Raw genomic sequence first — 24,520 nt, 5'->3', positions numbered from 1 at the left:
ACAGGATAATAGCAAACATCTTCTGGACACCTTGTCTCTCACTAGCCTATTTACTGAAAAGCTGATTTCATTTCATTATTTTTTAAAACACATTTAACTTCTGCCCTGTTGCCAATGAAACCATGACTTTGCATATAACTGATTCTCTTAACGTTGGAGTTGTTTATCAGTTCTCAAACTCCTTTGAGGGTAAATAGAGAAAAATCCCAAAAGAATTCAGTCAGAAAGAGAACAGATTTTTAAAATATTTTTCACATCAGTTATGCCCTAGCTTGGAAGAGACTTGATTCAGGAAACAGGTTTGATTAACTTGCTTTCTGGAGTTGCAGAGAACTTTGCACAATTCCTTCTAATTCCTGAGTTTTCCATTCCATTTGCTCTTAGGTCTGGCTCTCCATTCCCTGCTGAGCAATTTATAAATCTCTGCGTGAGCTGGAGGCTCCCACCTCCTTCCTTTGACCCTCTTCTCTGCCACACCTTGAAGTCTCTGCTTTTTTTCCACAACAGGGAAAGAGCAGCCTTCCTCCTTTCTCCATAGGGGTCCATTTGACCTCGTCCTCTTTTTTTAATGAATACAACAAAAGCTAAAAACAAAAAAAGCAAGGAGACGGCATGCATCACAGCATCAGACACTGAATTTGCCATGTTTCCGAAGCTTTTTAACTTGTATATAGTGGAAAAACAGACAATTCTCTCTGCTTGTTCTTCTATGCTGTCCAAATTGGAGTTCTGCCTTTCATACGCAGACAATATTATTTTGCTCTAAAATTCCTACTTAAAATGCATTGATTTAAAAAAGAAACAAGCAAAAGCAATCAAAAGCAATCCAAGATACACAATGGACTGGAGCTATTCTGACAAAGACAGCACATTTTAAACTAGGGAAACAATACATATCTGTAGTTGCATGTTCTGTATACATGTAACAGCAAATACCTTCCTCTTGGTCGTACACAAAACTAAAGGTGCCTACCTGAAGTCAGAGCCCACCCTTTTTCCATTTTCAGGAATTCCAGGATCAGGACATGTATCAGATGCAATTGCATCCCCACCCTGGGTCACTGCAAAGTAAAGGAAAAAAAAAAGACAACTCTTCACTTTTCCCATACATTAACTTCCACGGCCTCGATTTAACTGTATGCACATTCCTAATTTTTTTCCTGAAACAGTATAAATTATTACCAAAAAGAAGCCCCATATAATTGATTTCTTGGGTGTATTGTTTATTTTCTTTGGTTATGATAAAAAAAATGTTTTGCTTCTGTGGGAAAATAAATGATTGATTTCTCACAGTCAGTCATCTTTTTATGGATATACTAGGATCCACAGGTTTTCTCAGTCAGGGAAAAGAACATTTCGTGAAGTCACCTTCTGAAATATTCACACCACACCATTAAGGTAGTATAACAAAATAAAATCTCGTTTAAGCTTTTTTCCATAGTAAGACTTGAAATAGACAAAAGTCAAGAACCCAACTGTAATACAGAAATATTTTTATGAAGATAAAGTTCATCTCAAAAATACACAGAAAACCCCACAGAACAATGCATTTGTAACCAGCTGAATATGTGCTCATGCAAACAAGGCTCAAAATCCTTATTTTGCGCTTTCAGGTAGGAATAGAAAGAGAAGGTATCCTATACTGTTCCATTTCTTCTGTCCTCCATTCTCTCTCCCTCCAGACTGTCAGATATTTAAATAATACTAGGTATATAAACATATAACTTTATGGTCCTTTCAAAACAATTTGAACATTCGATTTTTACTTTTTTTCTTCTTCATTTGTATAAAGGCATTTAAGGAATATGTGGAATTAAAAGTAATTGATCATAAAGAAAAACACATAAAGTAACAAGCCCAACACTGTGAATATACAGAAAACCTGGATACACATGTGCTTTCTATCCTGCACATACACACGTGTCTCCATCCATAGTTACACGCCTCCTGTCTTTCTCTTTCCTTCACAGAAGCATAGAGCTAGTAGAAATTTGTGGACCACATTTTTAATCTTAAAAGATTTTTGGGAAACCCTTAGGGACAGGGCAGAACATTCTTCCTGAATAAAAAAAAAAAAAAGTTGGTTGGAATATTTTAGCTGCACAAAATAAATTACACAAGCCTGAGTGAATTACAGATGACAGCATTACAGCTGAAAGGTGATGAGAGATTAGATGCCAGAAGTGGTTGGTTTTCCCACACAGTGATATGCTTTCAAATTGAACACAGCGGCAAAAAGAGTGGTGACAAGCAGGATACATGCAATCAGATGATAAGAGCTATAAATCTTTGTCTGTTTTGGCAGCATCAGCGACAATTAATTCATATAGAATTCCTAAGTTTTACAAGAGAAGATTTAAAGAAATAAAAAACTACATTACAGCACTACAAAATTCTAACTAAGACAAAGCACTTTTAAGTACCAAAATGCTTGACCTGAGTATAGATTTTCTTAAAGTACAGAAACTGCAACAATTACAGTATATTTCAGCATTTTTCTCCTTTTTTTTATTTTGGTACATAGAGTATTTTAAAAATATGGGAAAGGAAAGGAATCATCTCTTTCTCCACATCTTTTTAACACTACTTATTGTGTTGTATACTGTTTGTCCCAGAAAATTTTCTTTTCTTTTTTGCAGGTACAATTAACAATTTTTTACTTAAAAAATTATTGCCTGATAAATAAATAAAAAAAAAACTAGCATGAGTAAAAATCCAGTTCAGCTGGACAAAAGTATATCATCTGGAATTCACCATCTTGAAAACATTCCAGACCAAGAGCCCAGTCCTGATAATTTCACTAACATTACTTAGATTTCTAAAGATTTCTCTGTGTATGAATAAAGGCTTTCAGAACAAGTCTATACTAGCTAGTAAACACGTGTTTTATTCTGAGAATTTAATTTTGTAGTTTCTTGGGAAGCGTCAGCATTGAAATACTGTTACAGTCAAAACCTGATCTTGCTAGAAAAGCAGCCTGCTTCCACACTGATGTTCCTTAAAATAAATAATCTTCCTACTAACATTTTTTTTATTTTTTTCAGGAAAAAAATAGTTCAAATATTTTCTACTTTTAGCACAGAAGTGTAGCTATTTTAGTGGAGGTGAGGTTCAATCGTGACTACTGAATCACCAAAACATGCAAACAGGCGATATGACTGATATGGCTATTCTACGTATCAAGTTGACTAAACCTGAACCTTACCGTAACAACTGTAATACAAGCTGGAGAACACTGCCTTTGCTATCATGTTTTAAGCACAAACACATTGCAGTGAAGCTACCTCCTTTTACAGACAGACATACAAAATGAGTTAAGTATTTTGTTTGGGACACCAGTAAAAGTTAACTGAGACCTCCCAGCACAGAATGAAGTGATCTCCCCAGATGGATGAGGACCTTTGCAAAATTTTCTTCTCAGCCACTTCTTTCCTCTGTCAACAAATTTTCTCACCAATATCAGGGAAGGGTGATTCAGGCTATCGTTTACCCAGAGAAATACTGTCGATTGAAACAGAGCAGGTATCATATGTCTGGAACTCGGCACATCTTTCTGGATGTCTACAGGCCTTGTTAAACATGGCCCAGGTTTTAGCTTCTACTCTCCCCAATGAACTGTCAAGTGTTTTTTAACAGATGGTGGTTGTATGACATGCTGTCATAACAAAATAAATCCAATTCCCCGTAAAACAAGCCTGTCTGATTCTATCTTTCCAGATGGGAAAAAAGGGAACAAATTTCTCAAATTAGTAAAACCATTTATTATGTTTAGTGGTTCAGGGATACCAAGGACTTTAGTGCATTCATAAACGTATGTATATAATTTTACTTGTTAATATGCTTAAAACCTTTACCTGCCAGTATTTTTGAATTTACCTAAAAATTAGATTTTAATATTTCGAGATTTTTTTTTAGCTCCAACATTTATTATCATTCAGACTGAACACAGATGAAAAGATGCCCAATTGAATCCCTGTCAGAGACCTTTATGTTCCTCTGTTTCAGTCTTGTCAGATTTCCCCTTTATCCACCACTATGAAGTATTATCCACTGCTACTGAGATCCATAACACATGGGAGGAGTATCACCTTTGATTTGACTATCTCACTTCCAGAATATGTTTAAACCTTGCAGTCCGTTTCTGAAAGCATCTCTTAGATACGTCATCTACTATTCATCCAGTCAGATACCCAATCTTTCATTGTTTTACTTTTAAACATTTTTGTATGCCCTTGAAAGACCCCTCTCTTACCTGTTTTACTCTTTCAAAGTGATACTGTATACAGTTTCATTTAGCTAGGGTGTTATAAAGTGTTTCGTGCTTTTTGCATCTTTCTTCTGATTTTTTTCTTCTTTATCATAATAAACTTAAATTGCTTCTCTTTACTTTCAAAGCTCATTCACAGACTATACGTATTTTAACTATCATCTCGATTTTCAGTTTAGAATTTTAAAATTCCAAAACAACGAAGGTATTAAGGAAGATGGAGGGTAATTTTCCTACTTAAAGCTCGCAAAACTTTGAAATACATATCAATTATGCCCAAACTTTGGTACAGCTATGCACTAATTAGTAGCATTTATCTTAAAGCACTAACAATGTTCCTTTGTATTGTGAATATAAACTAAACATTCATAAACCTGTATTTATGACAAATAAATTTAGGACCAGCCTAAATAATACCAGCCTCTCAATATACTCTTAGTACATTCCCAGTATAACCTCTCTGTTTTAAAAAGAACTTTTAGAGTATATAAACCTGGCAAATACCAAAGATATTGCTTTACATAGATAATTCTTCACATTGTATCCCAGTTGCACACAGTTCTTCAAGGAACCATCAGCTAGAGAAAATGGTGTGTGTTCTATGAGACTAACATCAGAAAAAGTATTTGAAGTCACAGGGTGAGGAAAGATTCTAGTCAGTTTTGGTTGGTTTTTCTTTTTTTTTTTTTCGTATTAGTTACTGAGGAGTCTAACATAACAGACTCTCTGCCTTTCTCTTTTTTTAACAGAGGGTTTGAGAACATCAAAGATGCTTCAACCACCAGACACGTCTGTGGTACAGAGACAGGATTCTCAGTGGATGCAACTTAGCTCTGGAACTTCTTGACATGCCATGCTATTATATACTGTGAAACTTAGGTATTCGCGGGCTTTTCTGCAGAAATAGTTGAAGAGAAGCTGTGAGTTCATTAACGTGATGGACAGCTTTTTAGTCTATACATAACCTCTGTGGTTAAGACTGGTGATTTAAATTTCGATTTGATAAAAAATTCTACTCTTTCTTTACTGACTCAGAATGAATCTACATGATTTCTTCCATTTTCTCAGTTGGGATCAGAAGTTTCCGCTCGAGGGAGGTCACCTTTATTGTTTTACTTGGTATACAACATAGTAAGAGTAGAACTCCTTTAAGATGTTTCACACATTCTGATTCTAACACAATAGTACAGAAGAAAGACCGGCACTAACTGTAAATAGACGTCAGACTTTCAAAAGTTTTAATCATAATAATAAACAATTAGCAGATACATTACCATCCTAATTTAGCTCAGCATTTGGTAAGTGTTTAACTTCAATCAAGGCGCAATATTAGGCAGGAGGAAGGGATGGTACAACATATGTTTCATGCAGCAAGACAAGCAACGTGAGATCTCCCCTGTTATAATACTCCAGGCAAGCTGCCCTGCTTTAGATGCATTTGGAATCTGAAAATACATTAACGATCTACTCATGCTCATGTAAAGCATGTGATGAAATTATCTGAGAGCGTGGACTTTGAAGCAAAAAACCATTTTGTATAGATGCGTTACACTGCATATCTTTCTTCAGTAGCCTTTAGGTTAGTAACTAATATTTGGTGTTCACGCTTCAGGCTGCAACACAATTTTAAATGTAACAAGTCTAAACTACCAGTTAAACAAGTTTAACTACAATTTTAAACTTAACAAGTTTTGGCAGTCTGTTTGGACATTTACACATTCTCCTAGTGATATAACCAGCCTACAGAAAGTTTCTGGATTAAAAAAAAAAATTTAAAAAAAAATTACATAAACCCAGGAACACTCATTCCTTCAATAATTTGTTTTGAATAATTTTCAAATTAAGCCACAAATTGCAAGAATCACCTACAACAAGGCCTGTTCAAATACTGTGTGGAGGCTAGAGAAAAGAAAAGACCTTAAAATTCACTGCGGAAAGATATTATAAGAAATGGCAGTTTTTCTAGAGCAAACCGACAAGTTTGTAAACTGAACAAGACTTCACAATGAATGAGTACTTTATCTCTCTATTATGATGAAAATAAAAGCTGACATATGTAAATGTCCTCATGTAATGTAAATAAACCTCATTCCAGCCAAGAAGTCACACATAAGTGCAGTGACACTGTATCAGTGAAACAAGATATTAGATGCACTAATTACTGTATTAGAGCCGCATCTTGATTATTTGTTAAGCTCCTTAGAGTTACATTTATTTACATTTTAATTTTGGAAAAGGTTGAAGCATATTTAAGAAAATCCTAACAGTTCCAGACATAATTTTGGTCATTAAATAATTGTACTTCAAAAGCGAATCCAAAACATTTCAATTATTCTTTATCAAGTGTACTAGAAATTATTTGTTTCATGTAGTGATGAATAATGTGGTCGCTGGAAAATTAAAAAAGACATATATAGGTTTTTTTTATTAAATTAAAAAAGACATATATATAATGTCTGGACATGAAAATATATGGGGGAAAGGTATAAAAGATTATCATTGTATAAAACAACTGAATATACTGGGTTTGTTTTGAATTTAAAAAGTTGGAATTAATGGATGAAAAGAAAGATTATAGAGCACAAAAGCTTCAATCCACAAATACATTCACTGGCAGAATTAATTGAATTAAATTCTCCTCCATAGGTTTTGCTGCATTTGCTCTAAAATGTCAGTTACCCCCATCCTGAGGATAATTTCAAGCTTTCAAAGTTTTTGACTTATCCTGATCAAAACAAAAGAAAGAATTAGAGAATGATTTTTATGGTCAGACTGCATATACAGCAGGAGGTCTTTTTTTGTTTGCAAAGACATTCATTAGGAGACTTCTCATGTGTTGCACTTTTTAGCAGCCCATAAGCTTTAGCCATTTCAACATAGTGTCTTACTGCAAATAATAGGGCAGCAAATTAGGGTCATGATTAAGCCTGCTTATAAACAAGGTCTTTGCATACACCAAATCATCTGTATTAGATTTTATTTTAAAACTATGACATGGTCAGAAAAGGGCAAAACAATTTGTTTTACATGAAAATATGCATAAAAAGTCATACTTATTTATTTTAATAATTTTGGCCTACATAATTTTGACTACATTAAAAAAAGTGATAGATTGTTTTGTCTCGAACTCTTCACCAAATTAGAGGACATAAATTGGATTTAACTCCTTTTTCTTTTCCTGGTATCTCTTTTGCAGAAAGAACTAAATAAAACTCTAATAATGAGATACAAGGGTATTACTAATACGGGTATATGAAAGTATATGCTCAGTAACAGATATTGCTTTATAATTAAATAAGATCACAGACATGATAGCAAATAATGATTTGAGTAGAAATAATATCTGCAACAAAAATACCATGACAAAAAAAATATATTTCAACTGGACAAAGAAATACAAAGAGAGCTCAGAACAAGAAGGACATCGACCTGTTGGAACCGGTCCAGAGGAGGGCCACAAAGGTGATCAGAGGGCTGGAGCACCTCTGCTATGAGGACAGGCTGAGGGAGTTGGGGTTGTTCAGCCTGGAGAAGAGAAGGCTCTGAGGAGACCTTATAGCAGCCTTCCAGTACCTAAAGGGGGCTTACTGGAAGGATGGGGAGGGACTCTTTATCAGGGAATGTAATGACAGGACACAGAGTAATGGTTTCAAACTGAAGAAGGGTAGATTTAGATTGGATATTAGGAAGAAATTCTTTACTGTGAGGGCGGTGAGGTACTGGAACAGGTTGCCCAGGGAAGCTGTGGATGCCCCATCCCTCCAAGTGTTCAAGGCCAGGCTGGATGGGGCTTTGAGCCTGGTCTAGTGGCAGGTGTTTCTTCAAAATAATTAACGAATCTTCCAAGGTATTTTTCTATTAGTTCAGCAAGCCATAAACAGCTGTTAGATTTCATTTAAAACTGAAGTTCTATAATGTTTCTCACTGTAAGAGTATTTTAGCTTTGAAGATTTGTTAGGGAAGTTTAACTATCCCTCTTGCTTTAAAATGTCAGATAAAAATTTTTCACTCATTTCTGCAACAGAAACTATAAAAACCCTACCATTTTCACATGCTAAAGGTAATTCTTTTAGGGTTTTTTGAATAAGCTCTAGCACCTTCACACATTCGGAAATCATCATCCCAGTGGACTGCAGTGGTCAGCACTTGGGTAAAATACGGAGTATTTGTAGTTGACCGATATTATTTATGGCACTCCTTTCTCCAGAAGCCGGTAATTTCTACCAGTAGTCTTATACTTGCTATAACCAAAGCAGCTGGTATGTCCCACTTATCCTTGTTATTCCTTAGTGATCACAAAGCCTGAGAATAAATTACCCTTACATAAATCCAATAGTGGTTCTGACCGTTCTTATAGAGTGAAACAACAGTTAAAAAAAAAAAAAAAAAAAGAGAGAGAGAAAAAAAAGAGGCTTTTTTTCTCACTTTGTTTTGTTCTGTTTGGGTTTCCCAAGGAAATTTGACCAACTCTCCTTTGCATCCACCTCTGTTTTCAGCAGCTGAATATAAAATTTATTCCAGCTTAATGAAGCAACTTAAGGCTCAGCAGACGCAGAGCTTTCAGTCAGTCTGGGAGCTTATTAGTCCAGCTTTTCTTGAAGTCATGAAGAGCCTGCTCACTCATAACAACATTTGTTTTTATATTTACCTCTACATCAATACAACAATTTAAATAAATATATATTCACATAGCTAAGAAATTCCACATTTGGGAACTGTGGGCAGAAATTGTCAAATATTTACCTTTTTAGTGTAATTAAACATTTGTATTTTAGGCTGATTAAAATACTACTTAAAGGGTAGAGGTGAAAGGATCAATTTTAGTTTTAGCAGTAAGTTATAATTTAAATCTATTTTCCCTATGAAACATAATATATTGGGAACTGGAATATATTCTATTTCCCCCATTTCTATGGGGAAATTCCTACAAGTTGCACAGAGGCTATAGTTCAGAATCGTATATTCACCGTATGTACTCACCAGGGGGAGGCTGGTCGAGGTCTTTCACAATGCACAGTTATGCAAACCTCCTGAGATACTGCTTGACTCATTAAAGATAAAACTGTATCATGATAATAGCAAACACCAGATTTTCACAGGTGTTGAATTCATCAGGAACAGACAACCAAGCTTGTAAAAATCAGGCCGACCAAACTGAAAGCGTGCAACTGATTTCCTTCAACTGACGGGCCACATACAACAAGCTGCTATTGCCAACAAGTACCGTTAACTTAAGTGCGAGAAAACTCTGATGGCTCTAAAAAGCTGAAATCTTCCAGTTAGTGAAGTTCACTCACCAATGATTCAATACAGTTCTAACAGACAAATGTACAAGTTTACATTTTACTTGCTTTTAGTTAAGGAATTAACACCATAAACCATTGTAAGAGGACCTGTAGATTGCAAAATCTGTCACTCATTAAGACTTGCCTGAACTGAAGCTATCCATGCCTGAAAATGTACAAACCCACTTTTGTCTTTTAATTTTTATTTATGATTTATGGAAGATACCGATTTAAAAATATTGTCCCTTCATTAAACCTGATACTTAAATAACGATCTATATTATGTCTTTATATTGCTCACGGTCATGAGGGGAAGACAGAGAAGAAATTGTCCCACATCACTGCGTAACAACTATATTGTGCTGTCTTTGTGGCTTACTTACAGTAAAACTATTTAGGGCTTACCTGTAGTTATCAAACCTGTTAAGTTCTTTTAACATGAAAGACATTAATATAAAAGTATTATAAGCTCCTTAGTCATTCGTTTTCACACTCTACTTTGGATTCTGGTGTTATTTCATGACTTGCTGCAGGTAATTTGCACCGATTGCAAAGACCAAACTTTGACTGCCAACTTTGACTGCAAAATATTTCTCTCCAGTCATGAGAAACTATTTTACTCTCTTAGTATTATATAATACTCAACACAAGGAAACGGAAAACCATGATCTCAGTGAAGTAAACAGATAAAATATCAGTAATAATAGGGGGTGCAGGATTTTATCTGATAGGCAAATGATAAAAAAAAAAAATTAAAAAAAATACATTTCCATTTATTTTTCACACCATATGACAAGGGAAAGCAAAAACTTGATATGAAAATAAATGAAGTTGCCATTATACGTTGGTCCTTTGCAGACTATACAATAAGCTATGTGTAAGGCTTAAACACACAGCTCAGAGTAAACAGAACTTGCTTTTTCCAGTACCACTTCATTCAGAAATGTAGGAAATTCAGTAATTTACTTTGAAACAACAGAGCTGATGAAGAGTCAGTACTAAAGCACAATTTTATGGGATATTCAGAAACATTCTTTTCAAAAGAAATAAACCCAACGTGTTTTGTCTCAGTGGCTTAGAAGTTTGGAAAAATGCCATTTTTCACCAATGTCAGGTTATAAACTCACCCTACAATGCTATTTACTTGTAAATATACTGCCAGTTTATAACATATTTTATTGATTCACAAGGCAGTCTTTTTCTTTTCCTTTAAAAAGAGCTATCTAGCATCTTACTCATGAGCACTACCATCTCTGCAATAATCCTGAAGGTGACTATAAGTTTTAATTTTTTATGCCAGTAAGGGTCAAAATGACTGTGTTTAAATAAAATTCTCATTGCCTAAATTAGTTATTTCATATAGGTTTTTGAACCAATGTACTACCTGCTTTTTTACTCTGGTAACTGATACTAAATTTTTAATTGGCTTTTCAGAGTGAATATTTAGCACTGTGTAACAAATCTGAAGAGGTAACAAAACAGTTAGCCATGGGCATACTGCATTGATAATCTCATTTTTCAATATAACCTTTAGGATTTTACATTTAAGTTATACATGTTGGTCCACTGTCCAAGCTTTTGTGAATGAAATAGGCTTTGAATTTTGAGAAAGAGCTTAAAATTAGAAAATAACTGCTAACTACGGGATAGTCTACGGGAGTGGAGCTTTTTATATAGAAAAAAAGATAAACTGATACACAAAAATTCAGTTCTCTGGCCTTCCTCTGACTACTTTTGTGACCTTTGAGCAAGCCACTTTAGGACTACACCTTAAGTGAAACCTGGGAAGAACACGGAAGCTTGTGAACAGAACTATTCCTGAAGTTTCCTGTTGAGCTGCTCTCTAAAGCCGGAACCGTTGAATTGTGAGGGGCAAGACTGAATTTCTCACAAAATAAGAAACACACCAGCTGATGATGGTTTTCTTTAGAAGTGCAGCTTAGTAGTTAAAACAGTCTCTCAAAGAAAAAAAAAAGAGGAGTTCAAATACCTTGTCTAGCTCAGTTAATTCAAGTTAACCTCTTTAGTTTTCTGTATAATGCCCAGGTCATAAAACTACTATTGGTACATCGGTGTTGTTAGCCCTCTCCCCTTCTCTCCTGTTGAAATTAAAACATTTGGGGGCAGGAGCCGAAGTTATTTGGGTCAAAAATCCAAAAAAAATCCATAAGAATTAGTATGGTTGTGTAGCATGACAAAGTTAAGCAGGGAAAGACATGAATTTCAAATACTGCATCAAGCACTTGTTTTCAGATATAATGTTCGGAACTCATAAATAAAATAAGCAGTCCTTGAGGTCTTGAAATTTCTACTTTGGCTTAATCAGGACTTCCTTTATTATCCTCTAAAGTCTCTCGCCTACTCTTGAGCTATTCTTCTACAAATACTTACAGATATTCCAAAAATACTTTTAGATATTCTTCTAGTACTTCACTAAATGATCTTCTGAATAAGTTTTGGGGAGGAGCGTTGTTACCTCAAACCGATTCTGGAATAAAATGTGTATTTGTCTCCCTGGAAAGAAAGATTCCAAGATGTCGACTCCAAATGGATCAAACTGCCTCTGTTACGTGGATTTGATTACTGTTTTCAGCATTCTGAAAAGCTGAATACGTTGTGCTGTTACACAAAGTGAGAATACAGAGCACAGTTGGAGTGAGCCTGCTCACTCAGGGTTCTGACCACTCTGAATATCTTAATTCTCCATGACGTTGGATACACTGCCAAATGTTAAAACAAATCAAGAGTAAGACCAAGGAGTGAGGTAAAGGGCCAGGGAAAGGAAGCCAGCATAAGTTGGATACTTCTGTAAGACATAGGATTTTTCAAGGAAAAAGTATAAGCCCATGAATCAAAACCACGCAAGCAGTTTTCATGGACAAGACTGGCAAAGACTGCAGCTTGTTGAAGGTTTTTATATTGTGTTCAATGCGTGGCTCAACTGAACTAAAGCGAACAACAGAGCAAGAGTAAGTACAACACTGCAAGCTCAGAATCCTGTTCAGAGTTGGAGACCAATTCTATGGCCAGCCACTCACCTCACGTGTTCTTCTTAATTAGCTCTAACTGACCGCTCATCGTTGATGATTTTGAATTTTTGCATTATTGTTGTTTTATTCTCCTTGGAGAATCTGTTGGCTCACTGGAGGATCCAGAAGCACCTATGAGGGTGGTATTTATATCTTTCTTAATTACTAAACGGCGCATACTGGCCACAATTTACTTTGCTAATCATCTAAGAGAAAATGAATAAAACCATGATTTACGGATGGCTAAACAGCTTTTTTCCTCAATCAGTGTGGTAGTTATTTTCTTTTATCCTTTCCCACAATTTCAGTACTCCTGAATGATAAGACAATGTTTTTTCCAGTTCTTATAAATATACTACTTTACCAACAGCTCTGATGAACAAGATTAGAAGGGAAAACTGCCAACGACTTAGATTATTTAAAGAATAAAGGAGTAGGAGTTGCATTTCTTTTTGAGCACCTGCTGAAGGAAATAATGTTCTGATACTGAGAGAAAAAATAAGAGAAGTTCTGTAAGTTGGTATATAGCAGGTTTAGCAGAAATGTTCACTGTGGCACACAGGTAATGTGAGGGCAAACATGCTTACTGTGACAGCAGAACTGAATTCTAGTCTGTCTTTTAACCGCATGATCATTAACATTTCAGTCTTTCCACTGGTTATTTTTACAGATGGAACTGAGTGAAGTCAATACAAGATCTCTCATTTGCTCTACCTGCCTCAAACGAAATAATAATCATATTATAATCATAAAAACGGTCAGTAAGAGACTGAATCTATTAATAAGTGTTTATCTCCTGGTTCAAGTGGAAAAGAAAGAGATGAGGCATTCCAAAGACATAAAATTTAACAGAACAAAGCTGTTAATTTTAAAGATCCGATTCCTGTGACGAATACTTCAGCTAAATAGTTTTAGTGGTATTTTTAAAATAAAAGACACATTTTATTCAGTTATAAAATAAATACTTCCATGTATATACATAAATTAATTTTCTAGGGCTAAATCTGCACTGGATGGTAGTGTTTGTGATTGAAGTGCAGTGCTGACATTCTAAGAACTGTATTCAACCGGCTATAATAAATATCAAATGTCCAGCTGCAATGATTGTAAGGGATGCTCAGTCCTCCCAAGAATAAAGCAAGTATATTCCAACTAAACTTCGTATTGTTGCAGTTAAAAGTTCTGTAAGTTAAATCCATAAGCAATCTGTCTTTGCTACACCAGAAGCTGCGTAAGAATTAGTGTATCCAAGAACTCGCGATTTAATATTTAATACGTAACCATAGTAGATGGCTCCTCCAGTGGTCATTTTATCTTCTGAATCCACAAAGGGCTTCACATGTAAAGTAGCGCTCACAAGGCTAAATCCAGAAGTAGGTCATGGTCATTCATTTCTGCGAGCACCTAAAATTCAGGTAGCACTTTTTTCTTCTTTTGCATTACTTTGTGCAAAGTACATCTGGTCAGGAGAGAGACTATTCCTTCTGCTGATCTGCTCACATCTATTAAGAGAGAGTACTGATCTCCACTCCCCTTTGAGTGTCCCATTCCAGGAGGGACTTCAGAATTGTGAATCCTTAGTAAAATGAAGCATTTTCTGACAACTTAGTATAAAATGCCCAACTCCAGAGACGGTATTCATGACATATATTTATTTCTAGTAGTTATATTCCTGTATGCGCTTTTCAGGGTTCTACTCAGCAAAAATGATTGTGACATTGTCTGTAAGCATCAGCAAATATATGGAATTTTGTATAAAAAGGACCACACCAGAAAACTCAGCCCCATTTTTTCTCTTGAACATGTGCTTCTAACAATTTTTCCAGATTTGGTTGAAAAAAATAAACATAATTGTTCGTATTCCTCACTTGAAAGTGTCCAGTAGCTATTAAGGTTACCTAAACTGACATTTAAATACCATGAATCTGCAGAGTGGATATTACAAGACACTACTTCAAAAGACAGAATTCTGCTTTACAGACCAAAGTACAAGAACTAGAATAGCAGCAGTACATAATTTGTCCTGATTTTTTTACACAGAACAGCTGAGAGTGTACATGAAATAAAACTAAAATGTCTTGTGCCCTAAACTGTCTATCTGTAACTGCTGTAATCAGGGACAGTATTCAAAAAGAGAAAACCACCATATCATAGCTAAGCGAACAACCTCAGAGCAGAACACTTCTCCAAATAAAAATACGTGTTCCAACATTTTTGTTAATTCTATAAAGGCTCAGTTTCAAGTTACAGAGAAATTAAGTAAAAAAGTCAAAATAAATGTTTTTCTTTTGTACACAGTGATGTGCAGCTGTATACAATACCCCAGACTCTGGATATCTTTAAAATACACAGCACAAACATTTAAAACGTTACTTCAGTTTTGCTCTTTTCTCCCTTCATTGAGATTAGCAGGGCGGATGTCGGCTGCAACATGTTCCCTCCCACTCTTCTCACTATGACAACAATAATATAAAAAAACCCTAAGTAATTTATCACAATTTTCTATGGCATCTATGTGTCAGATACACACTTCTCTCTTGAATACGTAACCTGACTCATTCTGGCAGGTCTGTTTATTCAGGTGAAATGCCAAACTGATAATTCATAATTCCTTTCCCTCTTTCTTACATAGAGTCAGCGACTTATTCATGTCAAGCTGTTAATTCTTGAGGGAAAGGGGCAAAGAGGTTACATTGGCTCCTCGAATATATTGTGGTCTTCACAGTGTAAGTAAACTGAGACAAGCTTTCCCAGACAAGCTTTGAAAAAGCAATGTTTTTGGCCCCAATACAAAAGGAGAGGAAAAAGAAAGACTTCCTTTTTTGAGTTTTTGCCCAGTAATCAGCTTTTAAAAATCACCATGCCTTCCTTACAGGTGCTTACAGAGTTGAAAGACTCTATCGCTACAAAAAACGAGATTTTATTGATTAAAGCATGTTTCCCAACTGAGTTAAAAAATACAGTTGTTTGCACCCATGAGTGAAGGTATGCTGTTCAGGTGATCTGCTCTGTTGGATGCTTGTCTGGGTTCTTTTTAATCACAGGTAAAATACACTGTTTTATGGATCAATTAATATATTCTGTCTTTACATGTAATATGATGGTATTAGTAATTCAACCAGGAATTCGGTTAACTTTTGATAAATTTTGAATAGCACTTGAGAATATAACTGTGTTAGTCAGATCCTCTGAAGTTTTCCAACCTGATGGAAGAATCTCCCTTGTCTCTTTAAACCAGTCCAAGGTACATTTTATCAGTGTCCCATTTCTAGCTAATATCAGAGCAGTTCAGCTTTACATCTGTGTAAAAGGGAGCTCATGGTAATTAATTGACAGAAATGATCAAACACTGTGCATGAGCCTTTTGAAGCTAGCTCAGCACAAAAATGTACTCAAAAGTCATTATGCTTTTCCCTAGATAACTTGAAACAGACATTCTGTAATCTTGTTGCCACTCCCAGAGTTTCTTAAAAATGAGAATTTCATTTTGAGATCAGTTTAGAGATGAATACTTGCTCCTCTTTCTGAGGCTGACAAGTCTCATTTCACCCGTGACAGCCTCCAGCTGTTAAATAGAAATATGAATCGAATGTGGACTACTGATGTGAAAAGCCAATTCCATTACTTTGAAAAAAAAGGAACAAATAAGATCTAGTTAGGTTGCGACTGTAGCAATCATATTTTATTACTGTGTTAGGATTTGTAGGACAGTGGCCCCCACACTAATAAACAAAAACACTTGACACAGGGCTATGTTATTTGACATCCATATATGTAAAAATGTCAGACAGGTGAAATAACCATTGCACTAATTGAACTGAGCCATATGAAGCAACACACTGCAACATTCCAGATCTCTGTGACTATGCATTTCAGCTCCTTTAAACTGAAATGCAGTTACTTAGCAGAGAGATCAAAGCAGCACTGTCAATAGTTGGGGCAGATTTTATGTCCTGCATGTCTTTACTCACATTGTTTAAAAGATTAATTGTATTCCACTGGAAATATTCACTATCAGAATTGTCTTTGGAATAGAAGGACCCACTGTAACTTGAATTTATATCTTTTTCTACATTGTGGTGTAGCTGGGAAGGGCAGATGGCAGAGACCAGCACTGCCAGCGGTATTTGTGGCTGGTATTGCCACACCAATGGCAGCAGTAGTTGCAGTAGGCACCACTAGTAGTGAAGCAGACGCTTCTGAAATTTTTCAGATGGCTTAATGGAAAGAAAATGAACTTAGCAGATCACCCCATGGTTGCTCTGTGTGGTCTTTATGGGCCTTGCCAACAGGTGAAAGCAGAAAATAATTCACAAGTTTATTTAACCTAGTTAGAGGACCATGTAACCATAACTGATTGCCTTACTCTTCCAACTTGCCTTTGTCTTTTCCCAATAGTAGGGGTTTTTTTTGTTTGGTTTGGTTTGGTTTGGTTTGGTTTGGTTTGGTTTGGTTTGGTTTGGTCTGGTGTGGTTTGGTTGTGACATGATCATAATCCTGGGAGCTCGATGCCCAGAGCAGGCAAGTCTGACAACTTCGTTCTTGCAGAGTTTGTACAAAGTCAGCAATGTGATAAATACTATGAATTGTAAATAATTTTGGTAACTCATAAAAGATTGAATATAAATGTAATAATCCTTTATATGCAATTTTTTTCCTTCTTTTTTTTTTTTTCTGAGCAAGTACTATTAATGTGATGTGCGTCTACTGTTCTCTACGTTCAAGATTTTCACTCTCATTCTTTATGATAAAAGGTAAAAGAACATGTTTAGGGTTGCTGTCATGTAGGGGTACATAATGAAAACCTCAATGGACAGAATAATAGAAAAAATACTATGTAATATCTAATTTGGAAAGTCATTAATGATGCTTTCAAAGGTTAGACATTTTTCTTTATCTGCTTGCTTATAGTATATCTACACCTTGCAATGCTGTATTGTGTAGTTATCCAAAGGAGTTCCAAAGGCACCTTACATCACACTGTACATCACACAGAAAATAATCTTCAATAATTCGAATTTGGAAACCAGCATGACCGTGTGAACATGGTCCTGGATCCAGACTAATTCAAGCAAGGATATTCAGCTCAAGCTTATTACCCAGGACAGTGACTAACTTTGCCTCTGGTTTCAGAGTTAGCTTGGTGAATTTAGATTTCAGCTCTTAGATATTTCTGAGCTTTCTCTGTGGAAAGGAGCTTTCTTGGAGATGATCCAAAGTTTCTAAAATTGTAAATCCACTGAGTGGAGTTACGTCTATCAAAACTACTGTCACTGCTGTCTGTGGAATACTATGATCTGATGACCTTTTACATCTCTCAGGACAAAAAGGATTTAGCATGTGTTTTTCAGCCAGCTAACCAGCAAATAAATGGCAAGTGGGAAGTAAGGAGAGTATGCTGATGGATTAGCTATCTTTTAATTGATAGTTTAAGCTATGTTTGCTTTTCTTCTTTCTGATTTTTTTCCTGATGATATTTGTTTTTCTGGATTTATAATAGACTCTTATTTATATACAAACCTGACTAAGCACTCGTTGAATTAAAATTGACGTTAATAATACATTGATGTTAATAACACACTGAATATATCCAGTTTTACTCTAAATCAGCTAACCCTGCATGACTTTTTGACACACCTTTACAGCACTTAAAATGTATCTATTCTTCATCCTATATTACAAATAAAGTAAGCTGAAATAAAGTCTCCATGAATGTATGTTCTATTTCTTGGTAATGGGCAATGTACTTAGAAGGGGGCAATTTGAATTTTGCTCAAATTTGACTTAAATTATGGCTTTTTTCTAGAATATTGCTTTAATTATGTTAATACAATTTACGTAACTAGAACAACCAACCTTAAAAGCAAAACATTACTTGGTGTAGATCTAAATTACTTGGTCTAGATCTAGATTACTTGGCTAAGAAATTTGAACTACTGCTATTTCAGAGCAGAAATTAGCACTACTTAGCAGAATAGTGTTAAGATTACGTCTTCCATGTTTTTTTGGAAATTGAGCAGAAAAAATCTGAGCTTATTACCTTATTCTACGTCAATAACCTAGGCAAAAGGAAAGAAGAAAGCAAAGACATTCTGTCCTGTGTTAGCTATCATCTCATTAGGGAACATAGCAACCAAATAGTTTACATACTGGCAGCATCTACTTATTAAGAAAACAGGAAGTGGTAAAACCATGCCCCTGACTCCCAGCTTCAAACCACTAACCAAAACCAACATTACGTAGGAGAATACGCTATCCTAGTCCTTCATCCAAAGATGAAAGAGCCTCTGTTTTGGGACGTACTTTTCAAGAAGGCTTAAACCTGGGTCATCAAAGCCAGCAGTAAATTATTCTAATACTTCAGAATTTGAGAATACTTTTTCTCTACTGTTTTGACCTCCCTGCTTTTGATCGAAAAGTATTGATGCAGTTTCTCACAGGCTCACATCATTATCTTTAGTTGGAAGTATCATTGACCATGACCATTGACGTTGTGACCTTCACTCAATGCTATACAATGATCCTCCGTTTCAGAATTGTCTCCTTTTTAATTCAGACCCTCCAGAACATGTCTTTCAGAACAGCAATGTTAGTGAGTTAGTACACAGGTAGGAGAGATTTTATTACCCACACTGGTCTCATTTTATTTTGGTTTCTCTTCATTAATTGCAAATATACAACAGAAACAGTTCTGCTCCATAGAAATGCACTAAACCTCCCACCGAGCACTATGATTCGATGTCATTTTGAAATTATAGCACTGTTACACATTTTTCTGTAATAAAATGTGATACTCAAAGGCTAAGAAGAAATACTATTGACTAATGCCAGATGCAGGATCAAAAAATATTAACAAAATGCAGGAGGATGAAAAATACCAGAGATCTCTTCATATTATCAGGCAACGGTAGATTATTCACCCTCTTCACTCACTGGCTGTCAGAGAAATCCCTACACAGACTTTCTCTGCATGATAACAAGAGGTGAAGTGATTTTCACCAAGGAGTACTCCTTTTTTGACACTACCCACACTTTACATGGGTCAAAACTTTTCATGGTTCCAGAATAAGAAAGCCATTTTTCAATTAAAATAAACTCACCATTTTCAATGTCTGAACACAGTTAAGAGATAAAGTATCAAAGTACAGAGATTTTCCCACAACTTGCCTTTCAGTAAAATAGCCTGACTGTGCTGCATTTCCAGCATCATTTTTCAATGACACTGCAGCCTAAAAGCTGAAGTACAGGTGCTACGGTATGGCCTATAGTATTAAAACTGATGAAGAGAACAAAAGCTATAAATATTGATTTGAAGAAATAAAAATATTTTCTAATTTTATAACATACACATTGTATAAACAAACAACATATATATCCTACAATATATTTATATATCATCATAAATAACACATATAATTGATAATTACATGTTATATTGTACGTGTATACAGAGAGAGAGCACAACAAAACAGAAACTTCTCTTCAGAGCTCTCTATGTTTGAAATGTTTCTATCAGGTATGACAAGTGTCCTTTACTAAAGTATAGCCATTCGTGCATTTTTCTGACTTGTAAAGGTTATCTCTTAGGCCTAAAATTTGACAGGAATAAAAGAAGTTACATTACCCATTGGAGAAACAAATCCCATTAAAACTCACTGTCTCTTTTATCTGATATTTTGCAGCTTTAAAACTAATGAAATTTAACATTCTTGTTCAAGCATATAATTTTAATTTTGAAAAAAAACCTAACCCACTAAACTAGCTGCTGGGGCAAAAAACAGAAGAAATAGTCAATTTCTTTACCATTGTTGGACAAATACTACTTTGCAGCTACGTAAGCTTTTAGTAAATTAAGATAGAGAATTACAAATTGTTTCCTCATGATTTTTTGATAACTGTGTTCAATTACTCTTCATTTGTTAATGAAACAGAAGGCGTAAGAAATATTAGAAGACTCAATTTGGCATTGAGTACAACTATCATTCTTTGAAGCTCATAAAAGTCTGTTTTAAACTCTGACTTTTTATGCAGCACACTCTCTTTGTTCTACTTCTCTAATATATACCAAAGAGGATTTTTCCTTAACTTTTTCACACTTTGAATTTCTCAGTGTTTATTAAGCAATGATTGCCCAAGGGATGTGAGAAGATTCTTGGAAGAAAAGAAACAAACTAAAAAAACAGAAAAGCAGCTCCACATAAGCATCTTTGTGCATACAAGAAAGCAAAAGTGGAAAAGGCAGAAATACTAAATGAACAGCTGAAGTATAGATGGGTGCTATTACAGGTTCATTTATGCTAAGCCAAGCAAAATGCCTAGCCATTGACAACATTTCCCAAAGCTAAGGCAGGTGAGGCAACACGCCGTGACGCCAAGATAACTGCAAGCACATCGCCCTTCTAGGGGTTTGGCTGGCTAAGTAAGAGTTGAGCTGGCTGAATCCAAGGCCAGGTCCTCTGCTGGGAAGAACAGTCATGAAAGAAGGTAAAAGTGAGGGCCTGCCCCTTCTTCCTGGGGAAGTGCTGCTGAGCTGTGGCTGTACCACTGCCCCCTCCGTGCCGCACTGCAGCTGCGCAGCAGATGAGCCTGTGCTCTGCCTTGGATCTCCCCATTGCTGACCCTGCCTTGGCTTCCTTGGCTTGGCCTCCAATCTGCCTCTGCACTCTGGCCTTGCCAGGTGATGTCTGGACTGCCTCTGATCCTGACTGCTGGCCCCGGCCCTGATCCTGATATGGACTTCCCATCCCGCTTCCCGAGTCCTTTTTGGTGCAGTCATTTCTTACCCCTGCCTTAATATCCCACCCTTCTGTTGTCTCACTTCCCTTGCAGAGCAGTAAGCCCTCGCTGTTTTGGCATAGGCAAAAAGGAAATACTGAAAGGCTGAAAGAGACATAACAGGAGAAATATAAAACTTGTGAAAACAAGAAGCTGTATTTTTAATTCCATCTTTCCACCTGCTTTCCTGAGGGACTAAGGAACTGTTTAGGGCTGCGGCATAGGACTATGAAAAAATTAAACTGTATGATGCATATTGGCTCGAACAGAATTCAGAGATAAAAGATACCACAGGAATAAATGAAAAACATCTTCTCATATGTCATTAAGAGGCTAAAGCCATGAGGACTTTCTGCATGAAACAAGATAGTATCTCGTATTATTTTACCAGAGCCAGGTAGTTCTGGCAGAAGTAGACCAGGATGCCTACTCAACCGCAGAGTGACTATCAATCACCTTTATGCGTATCCTAACGTTTGAAGAACACTTTCTTGAACTAAATATGAACACTGCTAAATATAAGGCATATTAAAAATCTATAACAAGGTCACACCAGACAAAAGTGACAAAAAGAGAAACAAAAACTGAAAAACAACACATCAAGAAACATATGATTTGCAAGCCATAGAGAAGACTTTAAAAAAATAAAATAGTTATATTTTGTCTTTTAAATTAATGTTTTGACAAAGAACAAGGTATTCACCCAGGATTACTTATTTTTATCATCACAAAACTAGGATTGCTGCTTCAAAGACAGTAGATTAGATTACCTTCACAGGTCAAAACCAGAAGCAAGCGAGAATAAGAGAAAGTTAAAGGCAATGACTCTTAAGTGTATCTTGAAAGAGATGGATTAAGAATCTAAGAACCAATATACTGGATGACTTCTAAGTACAAAAATATCCAAAAGCTAAGTGGAGGACAGGCATCCAAAATATATGAAGTGAAGCCCATGAATCTTGAACAGTTAAGAGGACTTCATATTTTGAATAGCTATAATAAGCTGAGTAACTACCATTCAAGCTAGTAGAGTTCATCTTACAACCAAAGCTTTCCCCTGCCCATCTTAAATTATGCTAGAAAAGAAAGAGAATATGAGAGACCACTGTGGAAAAGAGATCTCTGAGATGGTATATTGAGGAATTGTTCCACATCCACTCCAGAGACACAAAAACGAAGCATGAACACCATTCCCAAAGTCATACATGCACAGAACAGGAGAGGAAGCTGCAAAGTAAAATCTTGCCTGTGCCTGATAGCAGGAACAGATAAAGGAAAACAAACAAACAAACAAACAAAACCCAGCAAACATTGTCCCAAGAAAGAAATAAAATCCTACAGCAAAAAAACCCCAGATCTTAATAACGCTATTTTTAATCACTTTCCTGTGGGGCTTTGCATGAGGTGAGACGAAGGGAAAAATATTTATAAGCCACCAAAAAAAATAAAACATTTCAAAACTCAACAGAAAAACGTAACTCTACTTCACAACAGTTTATTTGAAGTAATCCATGTGATGAAATTAAATGTGTCATATTCTTGCAATGCCAATAGAGTGCTTTACAGGGTTACAGCCAGGAAGAAATACAAAACAACTCATAATTACCCTCAGGATCCATTTCATTGCATGCTTGTTCAGAGAGTGTAGGAAAAAACCGTTAAGTTTCCGTTATCTTTGTCAAGAAACGTACTCTTATCACACATGCAAGATTTAGAACCAGTTTCTATTTCTCAGGCACTGAAAGAGGTTTATGCTGTATGTAGCTGTTTGTTACAGAGCTTAATCTTCACCCTGACAGGCAACCTGGAGGGCACACCAGAGCTGGTTCCAGGGGTTTTATAATATGAGTCATCTTTGATCAGCACAAAGAGTTAGCTTGTGTTTCCCACCAATATTTATCACTGGATTTTAGCACACAACAAGATAACAGGGTTATCCCAAAAGGATGCAAATGCATTGTGTAACCACTGTAAATGTATGTATTTATGTTGTTGTTCTGCCTGCATGAGCAATTTAACAGGATGACGAAGAATTCTGACAAAAGAAATTCTAATTCAGGTACTGTGAGGAAAATTTGAACTAACTTTGGTTCTTCTAGGTTTAAATTTAGGGTTTGTTTTGATGCATACACATAGTAAAATATGCCATTTGTTTAAAAATATGAACATGGAAGAATTACAAGTACAGAAATAAATGCTGTATGTCATGAATAGCTGGACTGAGATTATACCAGATACTCCCAAGTCAAACCGACCATAGAATCATTGAATCATAGAATCATAGAATGTGTTGGGTTGGAAGGGACCTTCAAAGGCCATCTAGTCCAACCCCCCTGCAGTAACAGGGACAGTAAGCAGGGACATCTTCAACTAGATCAGGTTGCTCAGAGCCTCATCAAGCCTGGCCTTGAATGCCTCCAGGGATGGGGCCTCTACTCCTCTCTGGGCAACCTGTTCCAGTGTCTCACCACCCTCATTGTAAAGAACTTCTTCCTAATGTCTAATCTAAACCTACCCTGCTCTAGTTTAAAACCATTGCCCCTCGTCCTATCGCTACATGCCCTTGCAGACAGCCCCTCCCCAGCTTTCTTGTAGGCCCCCTTCAGGTACTGGAAGGCTGCTATAAGGTGTCCCTGGAGCCTTCTAGGTCTCCCCGGAGCCTTAATAACCTTACTAACTTTGTGTAGGTTTTTTTTCTCAAATAAAAAAAAAATGCCCTGAATTTTGCTGCCTAGAGTTTATTATAAAGTGCTTATAACTTGCCTTATTACTGGATAAAGCACGTCAGCAAAGTCTTTTGCTGAGATATGTACCATGATGCCAGTGCCCCAAGTCAGCTGGAGGTGAGTTTTGACCCAAAAGCTTTACAGCTCTGTTAGCACAGTGTTGCATTCACAGTTTAACTACACACTTTGTAATCAAAACTAGCATTCCAGCTAAATTGTGGGGCAAACATAAAGAGACTATACACATGTACATCCTAAAGCAGACTTTAGAAGTCCAGTTCTGGAGTCAAATTCAGGCATTGCTTCAGTGCAATTCAAACATGTGGCATCTCCCCATTTTTCAAAATGCTAACTGCTTCCTGAGGCTCTGAGAAGTCTGTTTACAACTAATTCAGTGATGGTGCAACCCATCTTACTATTTGATTGTAACATTTAGAA

At 36.1% G+C, this 24,520-nt stretch overlaps 1 protein-coding gene across 2 annotated transcripts in view; it reads right to left on the bottom strand.

The window, feature by feature from the left end:
• CSMD1 (CUB and Sushi multiple domains 1) overlaps positions 1 to 24,520 on the bottom strand; it is a 1,197,532-nt gene that overhangs the window by 393,399 nt on the left and 779,613 nt on the right. For both annotated transcript variants that reach the window (XM_063330346.1, XM_063330347.1), the window contains exon 8: positions 974 to 1,061. In XM_063330346.1, the coding sequence (XP_063186416.1) occupies positions 974 to 1,061 (88 nt within the window). The remainder of the gene's footprint in view (positions 1 to 973; positions 1,062 to 24,520) is intronic.

The sequence above is a fragment of the Chroicocephalus ridibundus genome, chromosome 3 (genome assembly GCF_963924245.1).
Source record: "Chroicocephalus ridibundus chromosome 3, bChrRid1.1, whole genome shotgun sequence".
Lineage (NCBI taxonomy): Eukaryota > Metazoa > Chordata > Aves > Charadriiformes > Laridae > Chroicocephalus > Chroicocephalus ridibundus.
The sequence above is the reverse complement of the archived record's forward strand: the minus strand, read 5'-3'. Positions and strand labels throughout refer to the sequence as shown.